The 23,876-nt window shown below is 44.8% G+C and overlaps 1 protein-coding gene across 3 annotated transcripts; it reads right to left on the bottom strand.

Moving 5' to 3' along the window:
* Nucleotides 1-31: 31 nt before the first annotated feature.
* On the bottom strand, nt 32-22,318 carry LOC115197688 (disintegrin and metalloproteinase domain-containing protein 11). 3 transcript variants are annotated; one of them, XM_029759460.1, is made up of 26 exons: nt 21,823-22,318; nt 21,198-21,391; nt 17,241-17,317; nt 16,422-16,488; nt 12,021-12,103; nt 11,688-11,751; nt 11,458-11,518; nt 11,141-11,319; nt 10,972-11,043; nt 9,244-9,410; nt 8,866-8,950; nt 8,554-8,644; nt 8,005-8,056; nt 7,666-7,765; nt 7,285-7,356; nt 6,974-7,066; nt 6,610-6,690; nt 6,451-6,501; nt 6,182-6,245; nt 5,871-5,976; nt 5,453-5,572; nt 5,119-5,287; nt 4,797-4,908; nt 3,902-3,992; nt 987-1,004; nt 32-592 (listed from the first exon to the last, which is right to left on the bottom strand). In XM_029759460.1, the coding sequence occupies exons 1-26, from the start codon at nt 21,878-21,880 to the stop codon at nt 577-579; spliced, it is 2,343 nt and encodes a 780-aa protein (XP_029615320.1). In that variant the 5' UTR covers nt 21,881-22,318; the 3' UTR covers nt 32-576. The 3 variants fall into 3 exon arrangements, with proteins under 3 accessions (XP_029615320.1, XP_029615312.1, XP_029615329.1); XM_029759452.1 differs by having other exon boundaries at nt 32-1,004; XM_029759469.1 differs by lacking the exons at nt 32-592; nt 987-1,004; nt 3,902-3,992 and adding an exon at nt 4,186-4,373.
* Nucleotides 22,319-23,876: the final 1,558 nt, after the last annotated feature.

Genomic DNA, 23,876 nt, shown 5'->3' with positions numbered 1-23,876 from the left:
CACTTGAGTCTTTGATAAATGTTTGTTTTTCTGTGTTTCCTTGACAACATCCTATGTTTTAAATCGTTTTTCAGATGGCGGGTCTGGGCCAGTCCAGCATTCTCAAACAGCGGCCAGAAGTTTGTTTCCAGACAAGCATTGGAAAGACATGTCTCATACTGAATTTGTCCACTGTTGACATGTTCTTCATTGGACTGTCGTAAGCGGAAGGAAAGGGAACTACAGTACGCAGACACCGAAGTGCATAATACTTAGCCGCTGGAAAGGAGGAAGACCCCGGCGCCCCTCTAGGGACCAACAACCTTCTCATTCTGTCCGTGGCAAAGACTTTATCCTGATTGGATAATATAATTGGCTGGTATGCAATGTGGGAGGTGCTACACTGGCCCGGAGGGGCCGGAGATAGACAGGTGGACAGACAGGAAGTGGACAGGAGATGTTAACAGAAGAGGTCTGGAGAGGTTCGGGACAGGAGTGGAAGACTTGTTCTTTTTCCCTCTTCTCCGACTTGGAAACATCACAGAGTGAGAGAAAGACAGGAGCAGACAGACAAAGACAGACAGACAGACAGACATCTTATCCTCCACCAGATCTGGAAAGAAAGGAAACAGTGTGAGAGACTAAAAGTTGTAAGGTTGTAAATAAGTTGAGCAGTTGACAGAAGGTGTTGTAGGACTTGGTGTGAGGAGCGTCAACAAGACATGAAATGGAACTGAAAGAAAACGGCATTCTGGGTGGAATAGGTCGAGGTGGAGAAGACAAAGGCTGAGACTGACGCTAGAGTTTTGCTGTGCTATGTGGGGTTAGGTCAGAGGATGAAATCAGCTGTGAAATTAGGTCAGTGGAGGAATGAGGTTTAAGGTCAGAGGTGGGATGATGTCAGAGGTCAACTGTGAGTGAGATGGGGTCTGAGGCCATGCTGTGAAGAGCTATGGGATGGGGGGGGTGAAGGATGTCACCCTGCAGTGTCAGGAGCTAGGCCATACCTTCCTCTTCGGATATTCCTTCAACCAGGAAGAGGAGGAGCAACACATTGGGAGAAGAGACACGAGGACAGGAGACACATCAGTGACAGTAGGAGACAAAGTAGGCTTAGCAACAGTAGATACTGTGTAGTGATGACAAAGGCATTTCAAAATCATGGTACAGTGCCTTCCAAAAGTATTCATAAACCCTTAAAATGGATTTAACTGTCATTTTTTTGTCAACAATCTACACAAAATACTCTGTAATGTCAAAGTGGAAAAAATAGTTCACGTTTTAAAAGGTTCATAGAAAATGTAATAACTAAAATATTGTTGTTGCATAAGTATTCAGCTCCCTGAGGCAATACATGTTACAAACACCTTTGGCAGCGATTACAGCTGTGAGTCTTTACACACCTGGATTGTGGAAGATCAGCCCATTTATTATTTTCATATTTCTTCAAGCTCTGTCAAGGTGTTGGGGATCATGGCTAAACAGCAGATTCCTGGCCACTCAGGAAAATTCACTGTCTTCTTCCTAATCAACTCCAGTGTATATTTGGCCTTGTGTTGTAGGTTATTGTCCTGCTGAAAGGTGAATTCCTCTTCTGGTGGAAAGCAGACTGAATCAGGTTTTGCTCTAGGATTTTGCCTGTGCTTAGCTCCATCCCATTTATTTTTATCCTGAAAAACTCACCAGTATCCATACCATGATGCAGCCACCACCATGCTTGAAGAAAGTGCATTCCTTTGCCGTGTTTCTTTGTAGTATTACTTTAGTGCCTTGGTTCTGTATATTTGTATTCTTCTTTTCATTCTGTCAATTAATTCATTGTTGTGGAGTCACTACAATGTTGTTGAGCCATCTTCAGTTTTCTCCCATCACAGCCATTGAACTCTGTAACTGTTTTAAAATCACCATGGTAACATCCCTGAGCAGTTTCATTCCTGTCCTGCAGCTCAGTTCAGAAGGGATGACTGTATATTTGACGTGTCTGGGTGGTTTAATACATAATCTACAGCATAATTATTAACTCGGCCATGCTTAAAGAGATATATTCAATGTCTGATTTGTTATTTTTACCCATCCACCAATCACTGCCCTTCTTTATGAGGCTTTCGAAAAAGCTCCCTGGTCTTTGTAGTTGAATCTGTGCTTGAAATTCAAAAGGGACTGAGGGACCTTACATATGTGGTATGTATGGGGGACAGAGGAAGGGTTAGTAACTCAAAAATCATGTCAACCCCTATTATTTCACACAGAGTGAGTCCATGTAACTTTTATGTGATTTGTTAAGCCACATTTTACTCCTGAACTCATTTCGGCTTGCCTAAACAAAGGGGCTGAATTCTGAGGCAATAACTATATTTTATCACATTTCTAAAAATCCTATTTTTTATTTTTTATTCTTCCACTTTGACATTAGAGTATTTTGAGTAGATTGATGACCAAAAATTACAATCAAATCAATTTTAAAACCACTTTGTAACACAATAACATTTGAAGAAATTCAAGGGGTCTGAATAATTTTGCAAGGCACTGTATAAAGCCTATTCAAAGTGATGTGTAGTAGACTACAAGAAGTCCAGGTTTTTGACACTTTTTTTCATACTCAAATGAATTATGTTGTAATTAGGGCTGTCACAATTACCGTATAATCGTGTAACTGACGATTATGGATGAAGGCCATCATGAAATTAAACAACGTCATAACAATTTTTTTTTGTGTGTATGTGTGTGTGGGAACGAACAGCCGACCGAAGACGGGATGGCTGGGGAATCGTGCGGTAGAGTCCGTTTCCGCAGTATCGTGGACTCTTACAACGTGATGAAACTTTGTTGCGTCTTGATGAAACAAGCCAGGTGTTGTAGCGAACAAGTATTTGGTTGCCTAGGCAACTCCCCCTTCCCTGCAGCAGCACAGCACATGTAGTCAGGAGCGGACGAGAAAATGTGTCTTAAAAAAACCCCGCTATTCAAATGATTATAACGGTGACCCCGGTCATTTGGCTGACAAATAACCGTCATCCAAAAATCCAAGACCGTCACAGCCGTAGTAGTAATTAACAATGTTCTTGTTTGTTCAAATTAGCGTAAAGCTTACTACTATCACAAGAAGATATTGTAGAAGATATTTAACCGACCACATTAATATTGACACAGATCATGCACACATGCACACACAGTTACCCCTGTCCCCAAAAGGATTACTCATGATTCCCAGCAAAATATGAACTATTTTGGAGAAATTAAGTTTGATGAACCAGACAAAGAAATGTAACACACATTTGATAATTCTTGATGAAAGTGATGACAGGGAAGTGGCATAATCCTTTTGGTTCAGAGACTAAGGAGTGAACAGGCATTAGCAGGCCAGGCATGCACACAGCTAGGGCTCTACAGAGACAGCCACAGCAGCGAGGGCACTTTGGTTAGGGCACTTCTGAGTGGGCATTACTGAGTGAACACTACTTTAAAGATACTCCAAATGAAGAGCTGCACTAGGGAGAGGCATCATAGAATGAACTCTACACAAGGAGGCTTCAAAGAGAACCACAACAGTATGGGAACTTCATAGGAGACTACAGGGGGAACTGTCCACTCCTGTCCCTGGCAGGAGAGCTGGGTTGGAGCCAGTCTGAAGGTGTGAAGGGGAGGCATCTCTTTCTCTTCCTGGAGAGATGTACGGAGGAGGTCAGGGTTCAATTCTACTAGATCTTACAAAGTGAAGGATCGGAGGTACCAGCCCCGATACTCATACTAAATGTATCCATATGTTTCAAAGCAACTGGATGGTGAACCCAACCCATGTGTCCCCACCGTCGGGGGGGCAATGAGTTGCGAAGTGGGTGAAGTCGTTTCTTTGTAGGAGGGGTGTGAGTGGGGGCCTTGGGGAGAAGCAGACAGGTACACAGAGGCATGCCAGAACTCTTACTTAAATCCCCATCCTGTCCCCCCTAGGACTATAGCTGCCAGAAGAATAGCACCTGCGATGGACCCTATTATGATATTGGTGCCACTGGGACCTGCGCAGAGGAAGGAGGGGGGAGGAGGGGTGCGGAGGGGAACAAAACAACACCACCAAAAACACACGTCAGAGGACAGCATCGACACTGTACATCAACAACATCCGGAAAGAGAGAAAGAGAGAGAACGAGCGAGAGAGAGAGAAAGAGAGAGAGAGAGAGAGAAAGAGAGAGAGAGAGAGAAAGAGAGAGAGAGAAAGGATGTGGGGTGGAGGAAGAGGGAGCGCGTGGGAGAGCGAGGGGAGATCAGGGAGGCGACAGTTAAAAAAAGGAGGGTGTTTTTATTACTTCTTTCTCATCCCCCTCTCTTGCTCTTTCAGCTGGACACCCTCTTGCTTAGGGTGGATTTGGTTTTTGGGGCCTATGAGAGCCCTATGAGCCCTGTGTCAATGGAAAGGAAAAGGGGATACCTAGTCAGTTGTACAACTGAATGCATTCAACCGAAATGTGCCTTCCGCATTTAACCCAACCCCTCTGAATCAGATACAGACTGTAAGATAGGAAGGAAGACACTTGAAGATAGAAGCCATATGCCTGTAAATTATAGAAACACCCACACAAACACACAGACACCCGCATACAGTATATGCACACATGTAGAGACAAAGTCAGTCAGTTCCCCTTACTTTACTCCACTGCCCTTTCATCCAAATCATGACTAAGGCAATAGCTATCTGAAAAGTGAGACTATAGCTACCCTACACTCCATGTATGTACACAAAGAGATAACGTGATGGTAGACAGACAATGAGAGGGATACGAGGAGAACAGACAGACAAACAGACAGACAGAGGCGCTTTGGACCTTTCTTCTCCGTGCTGGCAGGCGGCGTGGGGTCAGGGATGGGGTCAAAGACACTGCAGTCCTTCCCGGTGTAGTCCCTGTCACAGATACACTTCACCTCGTTACTGCATGTCTGAGAGAGAGAGAGAGAGAGAGAGAGAGAGAGAGAGAGAGAGAGAGAGAGAGAAACAGAAACAGAAAGATTAAAAACAAAGGAGAACAATAATTGGCACAGTAGTCAAGTTGTCAACGTTTACTTTTGAAAACACAAACCCAACATGGTAATATCCCTTTATTTAAATGCAGGCGTGTGTGGTGGGGCGGTCCCTGTCTGTCTCCTCACCCCGTGGTCAGAGCAGGTGCGTCCCAGCGTGGAGCCGGAGCAGGTGCTGAGGTTGAAGGCTGCCACGGGGAGACAGCGGCGCTCCAGACACATCATGTTGGGGCCGCACGGCGTACCATCCTCCACGTAGCCCAGGTCTGACCCGTCCTCCAGCAGGACATGGCCCCCTCTGGACACACAGATGCACAGATGGGAGAGGAGGAAGAGTAGAGAGGAGGAGTTGAGAGGAGGGGGAGAGGCGACGATGGATACATTTATAAATGAATCTATTCTGTTCAATCTATAAGAGCCTCCCAAATATAAATCATTAAAGGGGTAGAGAGGCACAACTCACCGGCAGTCCAGGTACTTGTTCTGGTGGTATATTGTAAGGCTGGTCACTTCCCCCTCCAGATCCCCAAACTTTGGCTTCAGCGTCATATTGGCACAGAACAGGAAACCACACAGCACATCCCTGAGAGAGAACGAGAAAGAACGAGAGAGAGGGAGAAAGAGAGAAAGAGAGAGAGAGAAGGGGAGAGAGAAAGAGAGGGGAGAGAGAAAGAGAGGGGAGAGAGAGGGGAGAGAATGGGAGAGAGAGGGTGAGAGAGAGAGAGAGAGAGAGAGAGAGAGAGGGGGAGAGAGAGAGAGGGGGAGAGAGAGCGAGAGAGGAAGAGGAAAGAAGATGGGGGAGAAAAACAATCAGAATAATAAAACTCTGGTCACGTCTATTGTGAAATAATGAGAGTGATAAGTCGTGATAGAAGGCTCACGGCTTGTTGCACTGCAGCCATCCCTGGCCCTCGGGACTCTGCCCACAGTTTCCCTTCTCTGTGCCCTCTGCATTCAGCTTCTCATAGCACAAGCGGTCAGCTGAATCTGAGACAGCACACACAGACACAACACACATTAGATCCATATCACCGCCATCTGGAACTCAGATGAAGTTCCATATCAGTCCACAAGATGGCATAGGACTGTCATGGGCAGAGCCATAGAAACAGTCCTCAAGACATTACTACTGGCAAGAGTAATTCAGGGGTGTGAAAGACATTCAAGAAATGAATGAATCATTAGTACTTACTGTAGCCCCACAGTCCCTTACACTGGCCATCGAGAGTCCTGCACTGACCACTATAACAACGACCCTGAGAGAGGGAGAGAGAGAGAGAGAGAAGAGAGGAGAGAGAGGAGAAGAGAGAGCGAGAGAGCAAGAGAGAGAGAGAGAGAGAGAGAGAGAGAGAGAGAGAGGGACAGGAAGATGAAAACAAAGGATAACAGCAGGACAGACATATCTCAACAACACACTGACTGCAGAGCAAAAACCCCCATTCAAACAAAGGTGTGCCTTACCTGACTACTGTCACACATGTATCCGTCTAGCTTGTGCACATTATGTGGGCACTGCAACAGAAGAACATGACATACAGTATGGTTTACGTCAGACCAACTCATGCTCCCAAAGACTCCATCTCCCAGCATGCACCAGTGTGATCGTGTCGAGAACAGTACCTGGCTGGAGTCTCCTGTGCAGCTCTCTGGGATGTCACAGTCATTCACAGCCTGTCTGCACACCGCTCCTCTCAGCTCATACTGACACACAAGGACAATATCAGACACACATGACTATATCACACACATGACATCTTACTGTCACGACCGTGTAGGTGCACCAACAGACCCGTAATACTCAATATCGGATGCTTTTATCATTAAAACTGTGTGCGATTCTTAATAAAAAAACGTTTGGTAATGAAATGTTTGGTAATGAACGAGTTAAATACTGAAGAGGCACTAGCCTCCATAGAGTGGACTAGCTAGTGTGATGAGTGATATGTAAATGAAGTGGTGGTGGTAGTGGGGTAGAGGGACTCACCCTGCAGCCACTGCAGCACAGTCCACTACTGCACATGGCATCGTGGGTCAGGGTACACTTCTTACAGCACGCCCCTCCACTACGGGCACACTCCTACAGACAAACACACACAGTCACCGAGACTGTTCCTCATACCAACATTAACCCTCTAGTGTCACCATGACAGTGTCTGTCTCAAATGGAACCCTAGTACTTTTATAGTGCCCTACTTTTAACCAGGGCCCATAGGGCTGTGGCAGTAGTTCCATCCATGCTGGAGGGTTCTGGTCCCTCATCATGTATGGGTTACAGTTCCTTAAAGAGACCCTCACCAGCTGAGACCCACAGTCACACTCCTCCCCTGTCTCCACGAAGCCGTTCCCACACTCAGGGGGGTCCAACAGCTGATCGAGACACGGAGGGATAGAGGGAGAGGAGAACAGACGGAGGGAGACACAGTAGACAAGTAGGATGGGAGGAAGAAAAGAGGGGAAGAAGGGAAAAGAGAAGGTCGTAAGGAAGAGGAAGAGAGAGATAATCAAGGATGGGCACAGAGCTGTATGTAAATATCTAATATGGAGAAATGAGGACATTGGGATAATTAATTAGGCTATATATAACGGCACTCCTGGGACCTTCAGCTTACACTCCACTCCCCACTAGAACATCAGGCTAGGCCAGCCTCCCACATCCCTCACCCACACCAACCTCACCTTGTTGGGCTTGTTGAAGAGGCAGCTCCCGCCCCCCTGGAGCAAGAACTGGATGTACTCATCAACACTGCAGCGAGAGAACTTTCTGGGCAGGTAATATCTGTACACACAAAACGAGCACACACACACACACACACACACACACACACACACACACACACACACACACACACACACACACACACATTGTAGTAGATTGATTTGACAATAGCTTATCAAATCGCCATTGTACCATCTGGTATTAAATAAGCCGAAGCCAAACGCTTGTGAGAACATTATGTGTTCTGTAGACTGATGTACTGTATGTACAGTATATGTAGTCCTAAAGTCAATCTTTACCCAGTGTCTTCCATGATACAACCAAGCCAAGAATCAGGACATCTGCAGTCTCCTGAGAGAGACGGAGAGAGGGAGGGAAAGGAAGAAAAGGAGGGTGAAAGAGGGAGTGAAAAGTCATGCGAAAAAAACGAGATGGTTAATGGCATTCATCTTGACTAGAAGGAACTTACATTTATTTACTGAGGTAAATCCTTGAGAAAAAAATATTATTATTTCACAAGTAAGTTTGAAATAAATTCAATCCATCGCTGCCTGTGCCACTCCCTCCATCCATCCATCCCTTCCTCCCTCCTTTTACTGAATCCATGGGCTCCTGTCTCCTGTCCCTACCTCTCGCTTAGTCTTTACACTATCTGTACCTGTTCCCTCTTTCTCTCCTTCTCCCTCTCTCTCTCCCCCTTCCCTTCCTTCCTTCCTTCTTTCATTCTTTCATCCTTTCTTTCTCCTTCCTTCCTTCCTTCCTTCCTTCCTTCCTTCCTTCCTTCCTTCCTACCTACAATCCACCCTCCCTCCCTCCATCACCCATCCCCCTGCTCTGATTGTCCTTACCCGCAGAGCTGCGTATGTTGTTCCACCTCATCCCAATGTTCTGACCCAGACTCTGGCACAGAGTGATGGCCATAGGACCCACGTTCCCATACTGGAACACAAACACACACATCCACCCTGTATCAATGGCGTTCCGTTTGACTGAAGTTCCACTCCTCCCATTCTTCACTGAAGAAACGAGGAAGTCAAAGAAGAGTCATTCTTAAATGTAGTAGCTGTGTCAGTTCCTAAAGCATGAGCCCGGGCTATGAGCCCATTGTTGTGAGTCACAGTCCTTTGAAGCTGAGTAGGAAACACACAGGTCTCTCTTACCTCGTTGATGCCCCCTCCTCTGGTGAGAGAGCACACCCCTCCAGTGTAGGCCGTCCCACTGCGACTGCTCTGGAACGTACGCCCCCTGGAGGAGATGGATGAGAACAGGCGTAAAACCTGGACTAAAGGACCAGGACATATTGTAGTATATATAAACCGGCTGCAACCAGTCAACAATACTGACCTCGTCCAAAATGGCACCCTATTCCTTTTATAGTGCACTCCGTTTCACCAGAGCCCTCTGGTCAAACGTAGTGCACTATTGAGGGAATGGTGTGGCACTTGGGACGCACCCACTGACTGCCCCAGGTTAGATACAGGAGCATATCAACCTCCTCTATTTTTCATTTCAGGGGGACATAGACAGGGGGCGCTCACGAGAAGAGGTGCACGGCGTCACTTTGTTCCTTAATACTGTCCTTCCTGTACTTCATGAAGTTCTGCAGCGTCGTCAACAGGTCGGTCACCACGGGAACCATGTTGGCCGACGTCCAGGTCTCCATGGCAACCAGCACGATGCGTGTGTTCAGCTGTTCCCTGTAAATCTGCAGGCCAAACGTACACTGATGGTATACACAAATTCAGGAGCATGGACATAATAAGTAAGATAAACTCAGCAAAAAAAGAAACGTCCCTTTTTCAGGACCCTGTCTTTCAAAGTTAATTCGTAAAAATCCAAATAACTTCACAGATCTTCATTGTAAAGGGTTTAAACACTGCTTCCCATGCTTGTTCAATGAACCATAAATGATTAATGAACATGCACCTGTGGAACGGTCGTTAAGACACTAACAGCTTCCAAACGGTAGGCAATTAAGGTCACAGTTATGAAAACTTAGGACACTAAAGAGGCCTTTCTACTGACTCTGCAAGGAGGCATGAGGACTGCAGATGTGGCCAGGACAATAAATTGCAATGTCTGTACTGTGAGACGCCTAAGACAGCACTACAGGGAGACAGGACGGACAGCTGATCGTCCTCGCAGTGGCAGACCACGTGTAACAACACCTGCACATGATCGGTACATCCGAACATCACACCTGCGGGACAGGTACAGAATGGCAACAACAACTGCCCGAGTTACACCAGGAACGCACAATCCCTCCATCAGTGCTCAGACTGTCCACAATAGGCTGAGAAAGGCTGGACTGAGGGCTTGTAGACCTGTTGTAAGGCAGGTCAACAACGTTGCCAATGGACACAAACCCACGGTCGCTGGACCAGACAGGACTGGCAAAAAGTGCTCTTCTCTGATGAGACGCAGTTTTGTCTCACCAGGGGTGATGGTCGGATTCGCATTTATCGTCGAAGGAATGAGCGTTACACCGAGGCCTGTACTCTGGAGCGGGATCGACTTGGAGGTGGAGGGTCCGTCATGGTCTGGGGCGATGTGTCACAGCATTATTGGACTGAGCTGTTGTCATTGCAGGCAATCTCAATGCTGTGCGTTACAGGGAAGACATCCTCCTCCCTCATGTGACCCTCCAGCATGACAATCATCCATACTGCTTGTTCTGTGCGTGATTTCCTGCAAGGCAGGAATGTCAGTGTTCTGCCATGGCCAGCGAAGAGCTCAGATCTCAATCCCATTGAGCACGTCTGGGACCTGTTGGATCGGAGGGTGAGGGCTAGGGCCATTTCCCTAGGAAATGTCTGGGAACTTGCAGGTGCCTTGGTGAATGTGTGGGGTAACATCTCACAGCAGGAACTGGCAAATCTGGTGCAGTCCATGAGAAGGAGATGCACTGCAGTACTTAATGCAGCTGGTGGCCACACCAGATACTGGCTGTTACTTTTGATTTTGACCCCCCCTTTGTTCAGGGACACATTATTCCATTTCTGTTAGTTACATGTCTGTGGAACTTGTTCAGTTTATGTCTGTTGTTGAATCTTGTCATGTTCATACAAATATTTACACGTTACAAATAAACGCAGTTGACAGTGAGAGAACGTTTCTTTTTTTGCTGAGTTTATGTGAGATTGTTCTTATAGGCTACAACCTAGCCTATGATTATTGATATGGCTTTAACTTCAACATAACAATATCCTCATAATTGACGATGGGTATCAGTATAAAAGTTAAGGATGAAGTGACAGAGCTCTTACTGCATCAGCCATATTGACCACTGCTTTGGCAAAGTTCCTGGCCTGGGTAGTGGAGCGTCTCAGCTGCACAAACTGCAGACAGACAACAAAACGTTAGGTACAGTGTGTGCGCGTCACACACACGCACGGACGCACACACATCAATTCTTTTCAGGAAAGGCTAACTCACCATTTCGTAGTCGTTGACCACCATCAGCTCGATGTATTTGGTCTCTGACTGCACGGTGGGCCTGCGTGGCAGCTGTCTCTTAGAGCGCCTCAGCACCTCACTGGCCCGGGGATCCTTCATCTGCTCATCATCATTAGCTCTGGCTCTATCCCCCTCTATCCCACTGTCGTCTGTGCAGTCTGGACACAATACAACACGGAGGACTGAGAAATGACATCAAAGAGCATGGATCTACCAACATCAATGCGTCTTCTCATTGGTAAGTACGAACATCAATGATTGTATAAAAGAGAGAGGATGTAGGACGTTGCCAGTACCTTGACAGTCTGGGGATAGTCTGACATCAGGCATCCTACGCACTAGGTGGGCCCCTTCAGTCTGGAGAAGAGTCAATGAGACACCAGGAGAAAACAATACCATCTTTACTACGTTCATCCATATTCCTCATCTGCATCCATGTTACTATGAATGAATGAATGAATGAATAACATCAACGCTACTACACAGGGCTATCTATACCGTTATCTCCCAACCACCACACACTCACCTGATTGGTCCCGTCGAAAAGAGGCTCAATCCCATAAGAGAACCTCCCATCAGAAAACATACCACTGAGAAAACGAGAGAGAGAGAGAGAGGGGGGGAGAGACAGAGAGAGAGAGAGAGAGAGAGAGGGGGGAGAGACAGAGAGAGAGAGAGAGAGAGAGCAAACACGTTCATTATATATCTGTAAGACTCCCATTGTATAGCAGTGATATTAGTACATGAAGATCAAAGATACCATATAGCTTATCAAAGCCATAGTGCCAGTACTGTACCGAGTCAGTGTGGTGAGGCAAGGCCATTGACAGACAGTTTATAGCTATGGGGAGAATCTCACCATAGGCCAAGACAGGTGGAGAGAGCTGCCCAGGACTCTGGTAAGCCCCTCAACCTCCCTTGATAGTAGCAGTGCTCCCCTCCCTGTGGACACAAAGACCATACCATTGTTAATGTACAGTCACATGCTCAAGTAAGTTGACTGTGTAGTGGTACATTGGTTTGCAGGTTTCCATCAAACTGACTGAGAAGGACGGTGATGCTCATTTCACAGTCCCCTAAAAAAACTATATGGAGTCCCCAGGAGTTGTGCTTTAAACAGTTTCTACTTCTATTCTCTCTCTGTCTCTCTCTGTCTCTCCCTCTCTTCCTCCCACCATTATACTGCTAGCTGTCTGTACTATATGCGACCTACTTGTCCTCAACTCTACTCTCTTCCACTCTACTCTATTCCACTCAACTCTATTACACTCTACACTATTACACTCTACTCTAGTCCACTCTACTCTATTACAGTCTACTCTATTCTACTCTACTCTATTCCACTCTACTCTATTACACTCTACTCTCTTCCACTCTACTCTATTATACTCTACTCTATTCCACTCTACTCTATTCCACTCAACTCTATTACACTCTACTCTATTACACTCTACTCTAGTCCACTCTACTCTATTACAGTCTACTCTATTCTACTCTACTCTATTCCACTCTACTCTATTACACTCTACTCTATTACACTCTACTCTAGTCCACTCTACTCTATTACAGTCTACTCTATTCCACTCTACTCTATTCCACTCAACTCTATTACACTCTACTCTATTACACTCTACTCTAGTCCACTCTACTCTATTACAGTCTACTCTATTCTACTCTACTCTATTCCACTCTACTCTATTACACTCTACCCTATTCCACTCTACTCTATTCCACTCTACTCTATTACACTCTACTCTATTCTACTCTATTACACTCTATCCGATTCCACTCTACTCTATTATACTGTACTCTATTCCACTCAACTCTATTACACTCTACTCTATTACACTCTACTCTAGTCCACTCTACTCTATTACAGTCTACTCTATTCTACTCTACTCTATTCCACTCTACTCTATTACACTCTACCCTATTCCACTCTACTCTATTCCACTCTACTCTATTACACTCTACTCTATTCTACTCTATTCCACTCTACTCTATTACACTCTACCCTATTCCACTCTACTCTATTATACTGTACTCTATTCCACTCTACTCTATTCCACTCAACTCTATTACACTCTACTCTATTACACTCTACTCCAATCCACTCTACTCTATTACACTCTACTCTATTCTACTCTACTCTATTACACTCTACCCTATTCCACTCTACCCTATTCCACTCTACTCTATTCCACTCTACTCTATTCCACTCTACTCTATTCCACTCTACTCTATTACACGCTACTCTATTCCACTCTACTTTAGCTACCGCTCTGACAATGGAGGGGTTTTCTGTACATGGAGCTTATAAATAAATCCAACATTATGTTGCCCCACAGTGGGAACAGCTTGGAAGGAACAACATGGAGTGAGAATGCATTGGGCTGGCTAAGAATAAACCTGTATCACAACCGGCCGTGGTTGGGAGTCCCATAGAGCGGCGCACCATTGGCCTAGCGTCGTCCAGGTTTGGCAGGTGTAGGCCGTCATTGTAAATAAGAATTTGTTCTTAACTGACTTGCCTAGTTAAATAAAGGTGAAATAAAATAAAAATGTAAATTTGAGCAGTGGATGTCAAAGAGTGGAAGAGGAGGACCACACACGAGACCTCAACACAGATGAAGAAGAGGGCATCCAGCTAGAACACTAATGCTCATTCTGAATAAAACATCTACCTTGCCTGCAACCATCTGAGCCCCATCCTTCATTGGTGTGAAAGAGCTGGCCTAGTGTAACACTTAAAATGTTTAAAACAATTCCTCTTAAAACTGCAGAGCAAATAAAACCATTGGCAGTAAAAACATCCCCTTCTTACACATGGCTAGAAAGACAATGAGAACACAGTAACAATTAACAACACAATTAGCAGTTGGGGTGTGTGCAACCAGTAATCAGGACACGCTATGGAATGTTTGAATTGAATGGCAAATAAACAGAAATACAAAGACAAGCATATTAGGCTACTTGCTTTGACAGTTATACACTCAGTGGCCTGTTTATTAGGTATACCCATCTAGTAATAGGTCGGACCACCCTTTGCCCTCCAGAACAGCCAGAATTCTTCGGGGTATGGAAACGTTGCTCAATTGGTATCAAGGGACCTAACATGTGCCAGGGAAACATTCCCCACACCATTACACCACCGCCACCAGCCTGTACCGTTGACACCAGGCAGTATGGGGCCATGGACTCACACTGCTTACCCCAAATCCTCACTCTGCCATCAGCATAACGCAACAGGAACTGGGATTCATCGGACCAGGCAATGTTTTTACACTCCGCAATTGTCCATTGTTGGTGATTGTGTGCCCACTGGAGCCGCTTCTTCTTGTTTTTAGCTGATAGGAGTGGAACCTGATGTGGTAGTCTGCTGCAATAGCCCATCCGTGAAAAGGACTGACAAGCTGTGCGTTCCAAGATGCCGTTCTGCACACCACTGTTGTACTCAGCGGTTATTTGCCTGCTTGTGACCCATCTGTTAGCTAGCCATTCTCCTTCGACCTCTCATCAACGAGCAGATTTCTCCAACAGGACTGATGCTGATTGGGTGTTTTTTGTTTGTCGCACCATTCTCAGTAAACCCTAGACACTGTCGTGTCTTAAAAGCCCAGGAGGCCGGACGTCTCTGAGATACTGGAACCGGCACGCCTGGCACCAGTGATCATACCACTCAAAGTAGCTGAACAGTAACTGAATGCCTTGATGCCTGTCTGCCTGCTTTAAATAGCAAGGGCGGCCACGAGACTCACTATCTGTAGGAGCGAACCATTTTCATGAACGGGGTGGCCACTGAGTATAAGTCTCAAGCCCAGGTGAAGGCCTCTCCTTCACAATTAGTCTCCTTCAAAAGATTAGAAACACTTTCCCGTAATGGCTGATCTGAAGTAGTCATTGAGCCACTACTGAGTATGAGATTGGGATAGCAGGAATACAAAACCACTCTAATAAAAGCAGAGATAGAGACACAGCAGCCACAGCTGGCATAGAGTCAAGCACTCGGTCTGGTCTGGCTGGTCTGGGAGTGTGAGTATGTGGCTCCATCCCTGCAGGCGTACTGTACATCCTCCCACCCACACCACTGCTCTCTGAAGGAACCAACTGTCTGCAAGCACACACACACAGAAGGACTCTCTCTGATACCATCACCCATCCTGCCGTTGTATTCACTGGCCTTTTACTCAAATTTCTCCTCTTCCTTCTTCTCCACTTTCCCTCTCTCTCTCTGTCTCTCTCTCTCTCTCTGTCTTCTTTCATTCTCCTCTCTGCCAAGAACTTAATGACACTGCAGAGCTGACTCGTTGCCATGGGAACAAGCTCCTGATTGGCTAGTGAGGGCAGAGGGAGAGTTGGGAATGAGAGTGGGTGGGGATGAGAGGGGGGCTCTTGCTGAGGCTGGGGGGCGAGGGGCAGTTAGTAATGTGTGTAGTACAATGAACCAAATAGAAAAAAACGACTTTTCCCCAATGGTTTTCTAGAGGCACTGACATTCCTGTAGTAGTCTACTGGCCACTCAATTACACTGTAGCGTTCATTTATTTTGGTGAGATGGTGGTCAACACTAATGTCATTTCAATCTGATAAGTGTCGCCACCAGGATGGACATATCTGATTTCAGTAAGACACAAAACAGATCTCTGTAGCCTACTGGACAATAGCATAAAATGTCAACAGTATGTCAACAGTATTGCAACAGTATGTCTACAGTATGTCAACCGTATGTCTACAGTATGTCTACAGTATGTCAACAGTATGTCTACAGTATGTCAACCGTATGTCTACAGTATGTCTACAGTATGTTTACAGTATGTCTACAGTATGTCAACCGTATGTCTACAGTATGTCTACAGTATGTCTACCGTATGTCTACAGTATGTCTACAGTATGTCAACCGTATGTCTACAGTATGTCTACAGTATGTCTACAGTATGTCTACAGTATGCAGAAAACACAGTAGCTTTTCCAGAGGCATGGTTAGAACTTCTATTATAACTAGGGCCGTGTGTTTTGCGCAATCATGTGACATAGCAAGAATTGATCCTGTATTTTAAGCCTTATCCAAAAAATGAATTACACCAACAAATTAAAGCAGTTGTCTGAGGATGGTGCTGGATCTGACATTAAAAGAAAATGGTAGAGTTTGTTGAAAAAGCTTTAAATAACAGTTCAAATCCAGGCATATCAAATGATTGCGCAAAATACTGGGCCCTAATTATAACATACAAACACACAAACACACACACACACACACTACCATAGACTGCGAGGGTTTGCCGTCTTGGTGAAAGTGCCGCTCCACGTAGTCTGAGGACAGGAGGTTGCTGCAGAGAGAAAACACAGAGCCACCTCTGTTATTATGACAGAGACCTCTCTCATAAACTATACCGCATGCCAAGCTCTACACAACGTCTAAGACAACGAGGCGCACCCTTTATGTTTAGGATATATCCTCGTTCTCTGCGTCTCTATTCTGCTTGGGAATAGATATGCAGTCGGTGCGAATATAGTCCGTTCTTAACGTAATTCCATTTCAGTGTTCATGCATGAGGGCGTTGTGTAATGCATGGCTGTAGAGTACAGCATATGGATGTGATTTAGGACGTTATCGTAGCTAGGCAGTAAGCCCAGTAGCCGTAACAGAGTAGCGGTGGTCTGGCTGTTGTGTTGACTCCTTTACTGTGCTGTAGGGGAGTTACAGTACATTAAGCACATTAATAATAAAGTCATGACAATCCAGGCCACTCTCTCTCTCTCTCTCTCTCTCTCTCTCTCTGTCCCCCCCATCCCCCTCTTTCTCTCTTTCTGTCTCCCGTCTCTCTCTCTTCTGTCTCTCTAGGGTGGTTAGCTGTATTGATGGAGCTCTCGGGTCTCTGTGTCCCTAACGCTCCACTAAACATTTGATTATGTGTCATAAATGGAAGGAGAAAAGTGTATTTGCTAACGGTAGCGGTTATGGAAATGCCAATGTTGATGATTGTGGCGATTAAGAAAATACGGACTGGTGGAAATGGGTGTGGCGAATACGTCAATCAAGTTGATGAATCCAAATTGTGCACAAATCAAATTTACTCACTGGTTTAACTCCAGGTCCAGGGTGAAGGTGTGTCCGAAGGTTTCCACCTGGAAACAACTCTGGGCCAAATGGACTGGCTTAAATAGGGGGAAGGTGAGATGAGGGTCGAAAGAGAGAGAGAGAGACATTACAGGAAGAACCACTTAAAAGTACACCACTCTGATAGTGGTTCACCCATTTGATGAGTCACAATGATAGCTATCATTCTATAAGAAGTATAACAAACCAAAATACATACTGTACAAATGCATTTCTGCCAGCGCAATACTGCATATGTGTCAAAAGCACTTTAGCAGCTAACATAGTCGGATTGATAAAGTGTCCATTGATTTGGCTGGACTGAATCCATTCCACCAGGCAGTACTGAAGCCATCCGGGAGGTGCATTTGTATTCAGCGATAGAGATGGACGGGAAGAGGGCTTACGGGAAAGGAGAAAGCTTTACATTTCCATCTACATTAAGCTGGTGTGAAGCCAATGTGTCCCTACCGTCGGCTGCCAAAAAATGGAGAGGTAAAGGAGAAGGCAATGAGGAGCTTTACCGGCTGCCAGAGATTTATAGCAGTCAAAACACAGTGTCGCCAAAAGCACAAACAGTGCCAGCATTCAATCCCAGCCCACTGTAATTCTGTCTGCAGGATACAGGCTGCAGTGAATCATTGGACTTTCACTGAAACAAGACTCCCATTCGGAAATCATTCCCTCCAATGATTCCACACAACTCAACTTCAGCTGGAGCAGGGAGAGGGTAGTTCTGCTTGGCTAAAGGAAGGACTAAAATGTGGTGTCGTGGATACCAATCCGAGGAGTTCTGTAAAGTCGTTACGTGTGTGAAGTAATGAAGACCGTTTATTTTGGTCAATCAATAGATCAGTAGATTTGTTTGAATCGATCAGTATTTATCAGCCCTGAATCATAACATCCCTCGGGATATTCAGGTGGCAACCAGCAACACCCCTGTCTGTAACACCAAGGCATCTTGATACTGTTCTAGTCCCAAAGTCAGTCCTCCGGGAACCTTGTGATAGCAGGTTCATTACTCAGTAACACACAGTGATTGTAAATAACTATCTGAAATGGGCACATGCTGTAGAAACAGATGTATCTTCACATCCAGTCCCTTGATAAGCAAAGCCACTTGAGGAAACAGTAGGCTGTACAACCTGGAATCAAAGTTTACCTATGGAATAGTTGATCAATCCATGAGTCAGAATGACAGCTAGGAATATTCCATCTAAACTTATTTAGAATCCTCTGTAAAAAATAAAAATAAAGTAAATTATGACTACAAAAAAATACAACTGAGGCAAAAAAAAATTATTAAATGTAACCCTGCTAATTAAGTAAAAATATCCCCCTTTACCAATTATACCACTTCACAAAAACAACTCCAAAAACAACACTGGGCTTTTACACAATCTCCATCCAAATACCCATGAGCCTCTTTAAATATTTCAATCACATCACACGGTAGGTTAACAAGCAGCCTAATCAGAGCGAGATTTATCTCCAGATGAGTGTAAGGATTCTCTCAACCAACTCAACTCAACACTTAACGCACCAGAAGGGTATATTACAAAGCAGGATCAATAAGTTAGCCAGCTAACTTTGATAAACAACCAGAAATACCTATTGATTTTCTGATTCATTAAGAAAGCTTAACTTAGACATGTGTTTTTGGTTGTTGAGTCAATTCGACCATACTCATTTCAAGCTTATCCTTAAAACAAATGAAGTTATTTCCGAATATTTAGATGATCTCACGCAGATGAGCAGGGCCCTGCCACTGATAGACGTAGACCGACATAGAACCACACCCTCAATCCCACTTACAAGTTCCTCTTCAGAGAAAGAGAGAGGGTGTATGAAAAATAAAGAAAGAAAAGGTTTGGAGGGTGAGGTAGAGATAAAATGGGGAAAAAAAATAGGGTGATTTATACCAGTGGAGTTTTTAGCCCAAGTAGCACTTCTGACACAGGGTTGTTGAATCATTGATGGGGACATAAACTCAGCGAAAAAAGAAATGTCCCTTTTTCAGGACCCTGTCTTTCAAAGATCATTGGTAAAAATCCAAATAACTTCACAGATCTTCATTGCAAAGGGTTTATATAGGAAATTAGGAAATGCAGGAAATGCAGGAAATGCAGTTCATATAAGGAAATCAGTCAATTGAAATAAATTCATTAGGCCCTAATCTATGGCTTTCACATGACTGGGAATACAGATATGCGTCTGTTGGCCACAGATATTGTCACGGGTGTCATAGGAATTGGACCAAAACGCAGCGGGAATATGTATACTCATCTTCTTTTTTATTGAAGAAGGAAAACAAAAATAAACACGTATACAAAAATAAACACGTATACAAAAACAACGACGAAACAGTCCTGTAAGGCTACTAGGCTATACAAAGAACAACTACCCACAAAAACCCCATGAAAAACACCCCTACTAAATAGGACCTTCAATTAGAGGCAACGAGGAACAACTGCCTCCAATTGAAGGTCAAAACAATAAACTAGACATAGAAATAGAAAAAATAGAAAATAGAACATAGAAATACAAAACATAGAACACAACCCAAAACCCCCGACAACACAAAACAAACACACCCCTGCCACGTCCTGACCAAACTACAATAACAAATAACCTCTTTTACTGGTCAGGACGTGACAGATATATATATATAAAAAAGGTGGAGGCGTGGATCAGAAAACCAGCCAGTATCTGGTGTGACCACCATTTGACTCATGCAGTGCAAAACATCTCCTTCGCATAGAGTTGGTCAGGCTGTTGATTGTGGTCTGTGGAATGTTGTCCTACTCCTCTTCAATGGCTGTGTGAAGTTGCTGGATATTGGTGGGAACTGGAACACGCTGTTGTACACGTTGATCCAGACTCCAGAGCATCCCAAACATGCTCAATGGGTGACATGTCTGGTGAGTATGTTGGCCATGAAAGAACTGGGACATTTTCAGCTTCCAGAAGCAGATGAATGTCACGACAATGGGCATCAGGATCTCGTTACGGTATCTCTGTCCAATTGCCATCAATAAAACGCAATTGTGTTTGTTGCCTGTACGTAGCTTATGCCTGCCCATACCATCACCCCACCACCACCATGGTGCACTCTGTTCACAATGTTGATATCAGCAAACCACTCACCAACACAATGCAAATACTGCGGTTGTGAAGCCAGTTGAACGTACAACCAAATTCTCTAAAAATTTCATTGGAGGCGGCTTATGGTAGAGAAATTAACATTCAATTCTCTGGCAACAGCTCTGGTGGATATTCCTGTAGTCAGCATGAGAATTGCACGCTCTCTCTAAACATGAGACATCTGTGACATTTTTGTTGTGTGACAAAACTGCACATTTTAGAGTGGCCTTTCTTGTCCCCAGCACAAAGTGTAATGATCATGCTGTTTAATCAGCTTCCTGATATGCCACACCTGTCAAGTGGATGGATTATCTTGGCAAAGGAGAAATGCTCACTAACAGGGATGTAAACAAACGTGTGGACAAAATTTGAGAGAAATAAACTTCTTGTGCATATGGAACATTTCTGGGTTCTTTTATTTCAGCTCATGAAACATGGGACCAACACACATGTTGCGCTTACATTTTTGTTCAGACACCTGGAAGTTCAGAGCAAGAACAGCACACCTGCCAGTCACAGAGTGGAAGTTAGGGCATTATGGGACTGATGATAGACTTGTGCAGTTTGGGATGGATCTTAAGATACACTTGAAAACAAGAGACAGGCCAAAACAGGCAAGACATGGTTCGCACAAGTAATTTGGGTGGGGAGAAACCATTACAATTTCAACAATGAACTGGGAATTTAATACAAAAGAGGGAATTCAAGAGAGAGAACGAAAACGAAGAAACAACACTCCAATAAAAACAGGTTGCCACACCCACTTCTCCATTACAGACAGTGGTCTATACTTACCGAGGTACCTTCCGTGGTATTCTTCACGCGGGTATCCAAATAGCCGTGGGACTTTTCTTCCTCCGACTCCATCTGCTGCACCAGCCGCTTTGGATAGGCGACTTCGGCCGCAATGTCGCTGCTGTCTCCCCGCTCATCTGGCGAGAACCAGTCCCACAAACTCGCATCCCGCACCAAAGTCGACCTACCGCCGCCTGTAACGCAGGAGACCTGATAACTGCCAACTTTAAACCACACACGGATTATCACACAGAAAAACGATAATTCTTGTTTTAAAAATGATATTTGACATAAATAGGCTGATATGGCACCGCGTCAGGCGCTGGTTCTACAGTACGCGCAAGCCCTTGATGTAAAAGGCGACAGCGCTGCGGTGAAAATGTGTTGATGCAGCAAATCTACCGCATCCGTAGAGCTGAAGGAGATGGATCTTATTAAAAACACTACGTTCTTGGCACAGAGGCAACTATCTCCAGCTGCGCGCTACCCCCACACACACTATTGTAGACTAGTCTACAGAGGAAGAAGTGATTGCAGATGCAAAAATTGGGGATAGCCTACATTGGGCAGGGGTAAACTTGGAAATGAAAAGGGTGCTTCCTCCCTCTCCCGTCATCCCTCTTACCTGACACGGCAAGCCTCTCGCCCACTGCAGCAAAGACCAAGCACCACACCGCCAGCATGATGTTCACATATTCCCCCGAATTAACATCGAGTGCGTTACAATGTAACAGGCGCAGATAAAAAGAAAGCCGACGCTCAAACGATTATGGCGAGAGAGAAAAAACACCGACTGAATCTGGTTGACAGTTGACGCTAGTCCTCTCAGCTCCCCATTCACACTCGTAGCATACAGTCTCACCGATATCAGGCAATTGAATGAAATAGCCTATCACTAAATGAAAAAAACAAATAGGCATAATAGCCTATGCCAGAGCCGATCAATATTGGAATTGGCAAATTAGCCTAGATTATGTAGAATAGGTCAAATGGGGAGATTTGAGTGCTCGTATGCATAAATCCTACATGATTGTGCGTGTGTAAGCTGTATGTATGCATGAGTGTATGCGAATCTGCGGTATGTGGAAATGGTAGATAGAAAATGAACAGAATTGCGTTGGGTCTGCGGTGATGAGGACACGTGGGACCATAGTACCCTCCCCTCATTCTATCTCCAAGCGTCCTTCCGTTGCCATGCAGTTCTCTATCTGCACAAGAGCGGATGCGACAACCTGGGTACCAAGGTGCCAATTGAGGTAAACATAGAAGGGTTTTGTGTGTTCATTCATGTTCTATGAGGACTTATGGATGGCTCGAGTCAACACGAGTAATTCCTGAAGATCCTGAATAGATAGGTCCGTCCGTGGATGGTTGAGGTCGGAAAAATGTTCTTCAGAGAAAACACAATAAATAAATCAAATCAAATCCTATAGAAATGGACTTTCATTGTCCATGGGCCTACATATTGGTCAGTATTGTGGTGCAGCTAAACTCACTAACAGAATGTATTGTAGTGAACAAAATGGAGATCCACACAGCAATTGAAAAGTGGTATCCAACAGCATGACATGGTGCAACCATTGTGCCCAGAGGTGTGTATGGTAAATACAGATGCCATTCTCCCTCCCTATCTCCAGCTGTCCACTACCATGAGCAGACACAGAAGCTGCAGGCACACATTGTGAAATGGGACAGTGAAGAGTGTGGAGTGATGACAAGCTATTGTTGGAAGAAGTGGGCTTGACTAGCAGGCTGTGTGTGTGTTGGAGCTGATAAGAAGTGTCCCGAGGTGACTCCATGTAAGCTGGATGTCTTAGATGATCATACAGATAGCTGAATGTGCAGAACGATGGCTATTGTTGTGCACAAAATAATAATCATGCCGTAATGTGCCATTTCATTAAAGGTGAATTTAACTTTTTTACAACCAAATCAAAAATGTTGATGTAAATGGAATGTTATAGAAGGGTCCAGACTAGAGGTCTTCACTGGTCTGACTGAACCCGAATACCCGAGACCCGACCAGGGAACCGAGTGGGTCTGGGTCCAAAATTCTATCTTTTCCCTCAGGTCTGGGTCGGGTCCTGTTTGATTGTCATTGGGTCTTGGGTCTATGTAACTATAGCTGTAGACCCGAGTGGACCCGAATGGACCTGTCCACGGCTCTGTATAGCCTATAGAATATTTATTTTACACTAATATGATGAATTTATTGGCATATTTATTAACATATAAATCCATATTTATTAACAAGAAGAGCAACTTGGCTGGTTTTTGGGTCACTCGGTTCCAATTGGGTCTGGTCTAGACCCGGACCCGTTAGGGTACAGGTCGAGTCTAGGTCTGGTTGTCGTCGGGTCTATTCGGGTTCAGGTCTGATTTTCTCCGGTCAAAGTCTCCCTTTTTTTTGTTAATGATCGGGTCTGTTTCGGTCCAGGTCCAACTTTTTGGACCCAAGAAGACCAGTTTTTTGGTGATTTCACTTGTTTTTGAGACACTTACCCCAACCAGCAATTCACTTTCTCATCCTCATTGTGCACTACGGGGGCTCTGAAAAATCATGAACAAATGCTCCAAAAATACCCAAATATGCAATTTTAAAAATGAAAACACTCTCAGTATAGTGATATTGGTCCCTCAGATTTGTGGGCTAAAAATGAGAACTGTATAGTGAATATC

Source organism: Salmo trutta, chromosome 1, assembly GCF_901001165.1.
Source record: "Salmo trutta chromosome 1, fSalTru1.1, whole genome shotgun sequence".
Taxonomy (NCBI): domain Eukaryota; kingdom Metazoa; phylum Chordata; class Actinopteri; order Salmoniformes; family Salmonidae; genus Salmo; species Salmo trutta.
Note: the sequence above shows the minus strand (reverse complement) of the source record. Positions and strands in the feature narration are given on the sequence as shown.

What these genes read in the sequence shown, in the direction of transcription:
- LOC115197688 (XM_029759452.1), bottom strand. Translation starts at nt 21,880, where the DNA reads ATGCTGGCGGTGTGGTGCTTGGTCTTTGCTGCAGTGGGCGAGAGGCTT. An exon ending in GACGCCGTGCACCTCTTCTC is followed by an intron (nt 8,951 to 9,243) that starts GTGAGCGCCCCC and finishes CATCTCCTCCAG; the next exon opens with GGGGCGTACGTTCCAGAGCA. An exon ending in GTGACTGTGGGTCTCAGCTG is followed by an intron (nt 7,067 to 7,284) that starts GTGAGGGTCTCT and finishes GTTTGTCTGTAG; the next exon opens with GAGTGTGCCCGTAGTGGAGG.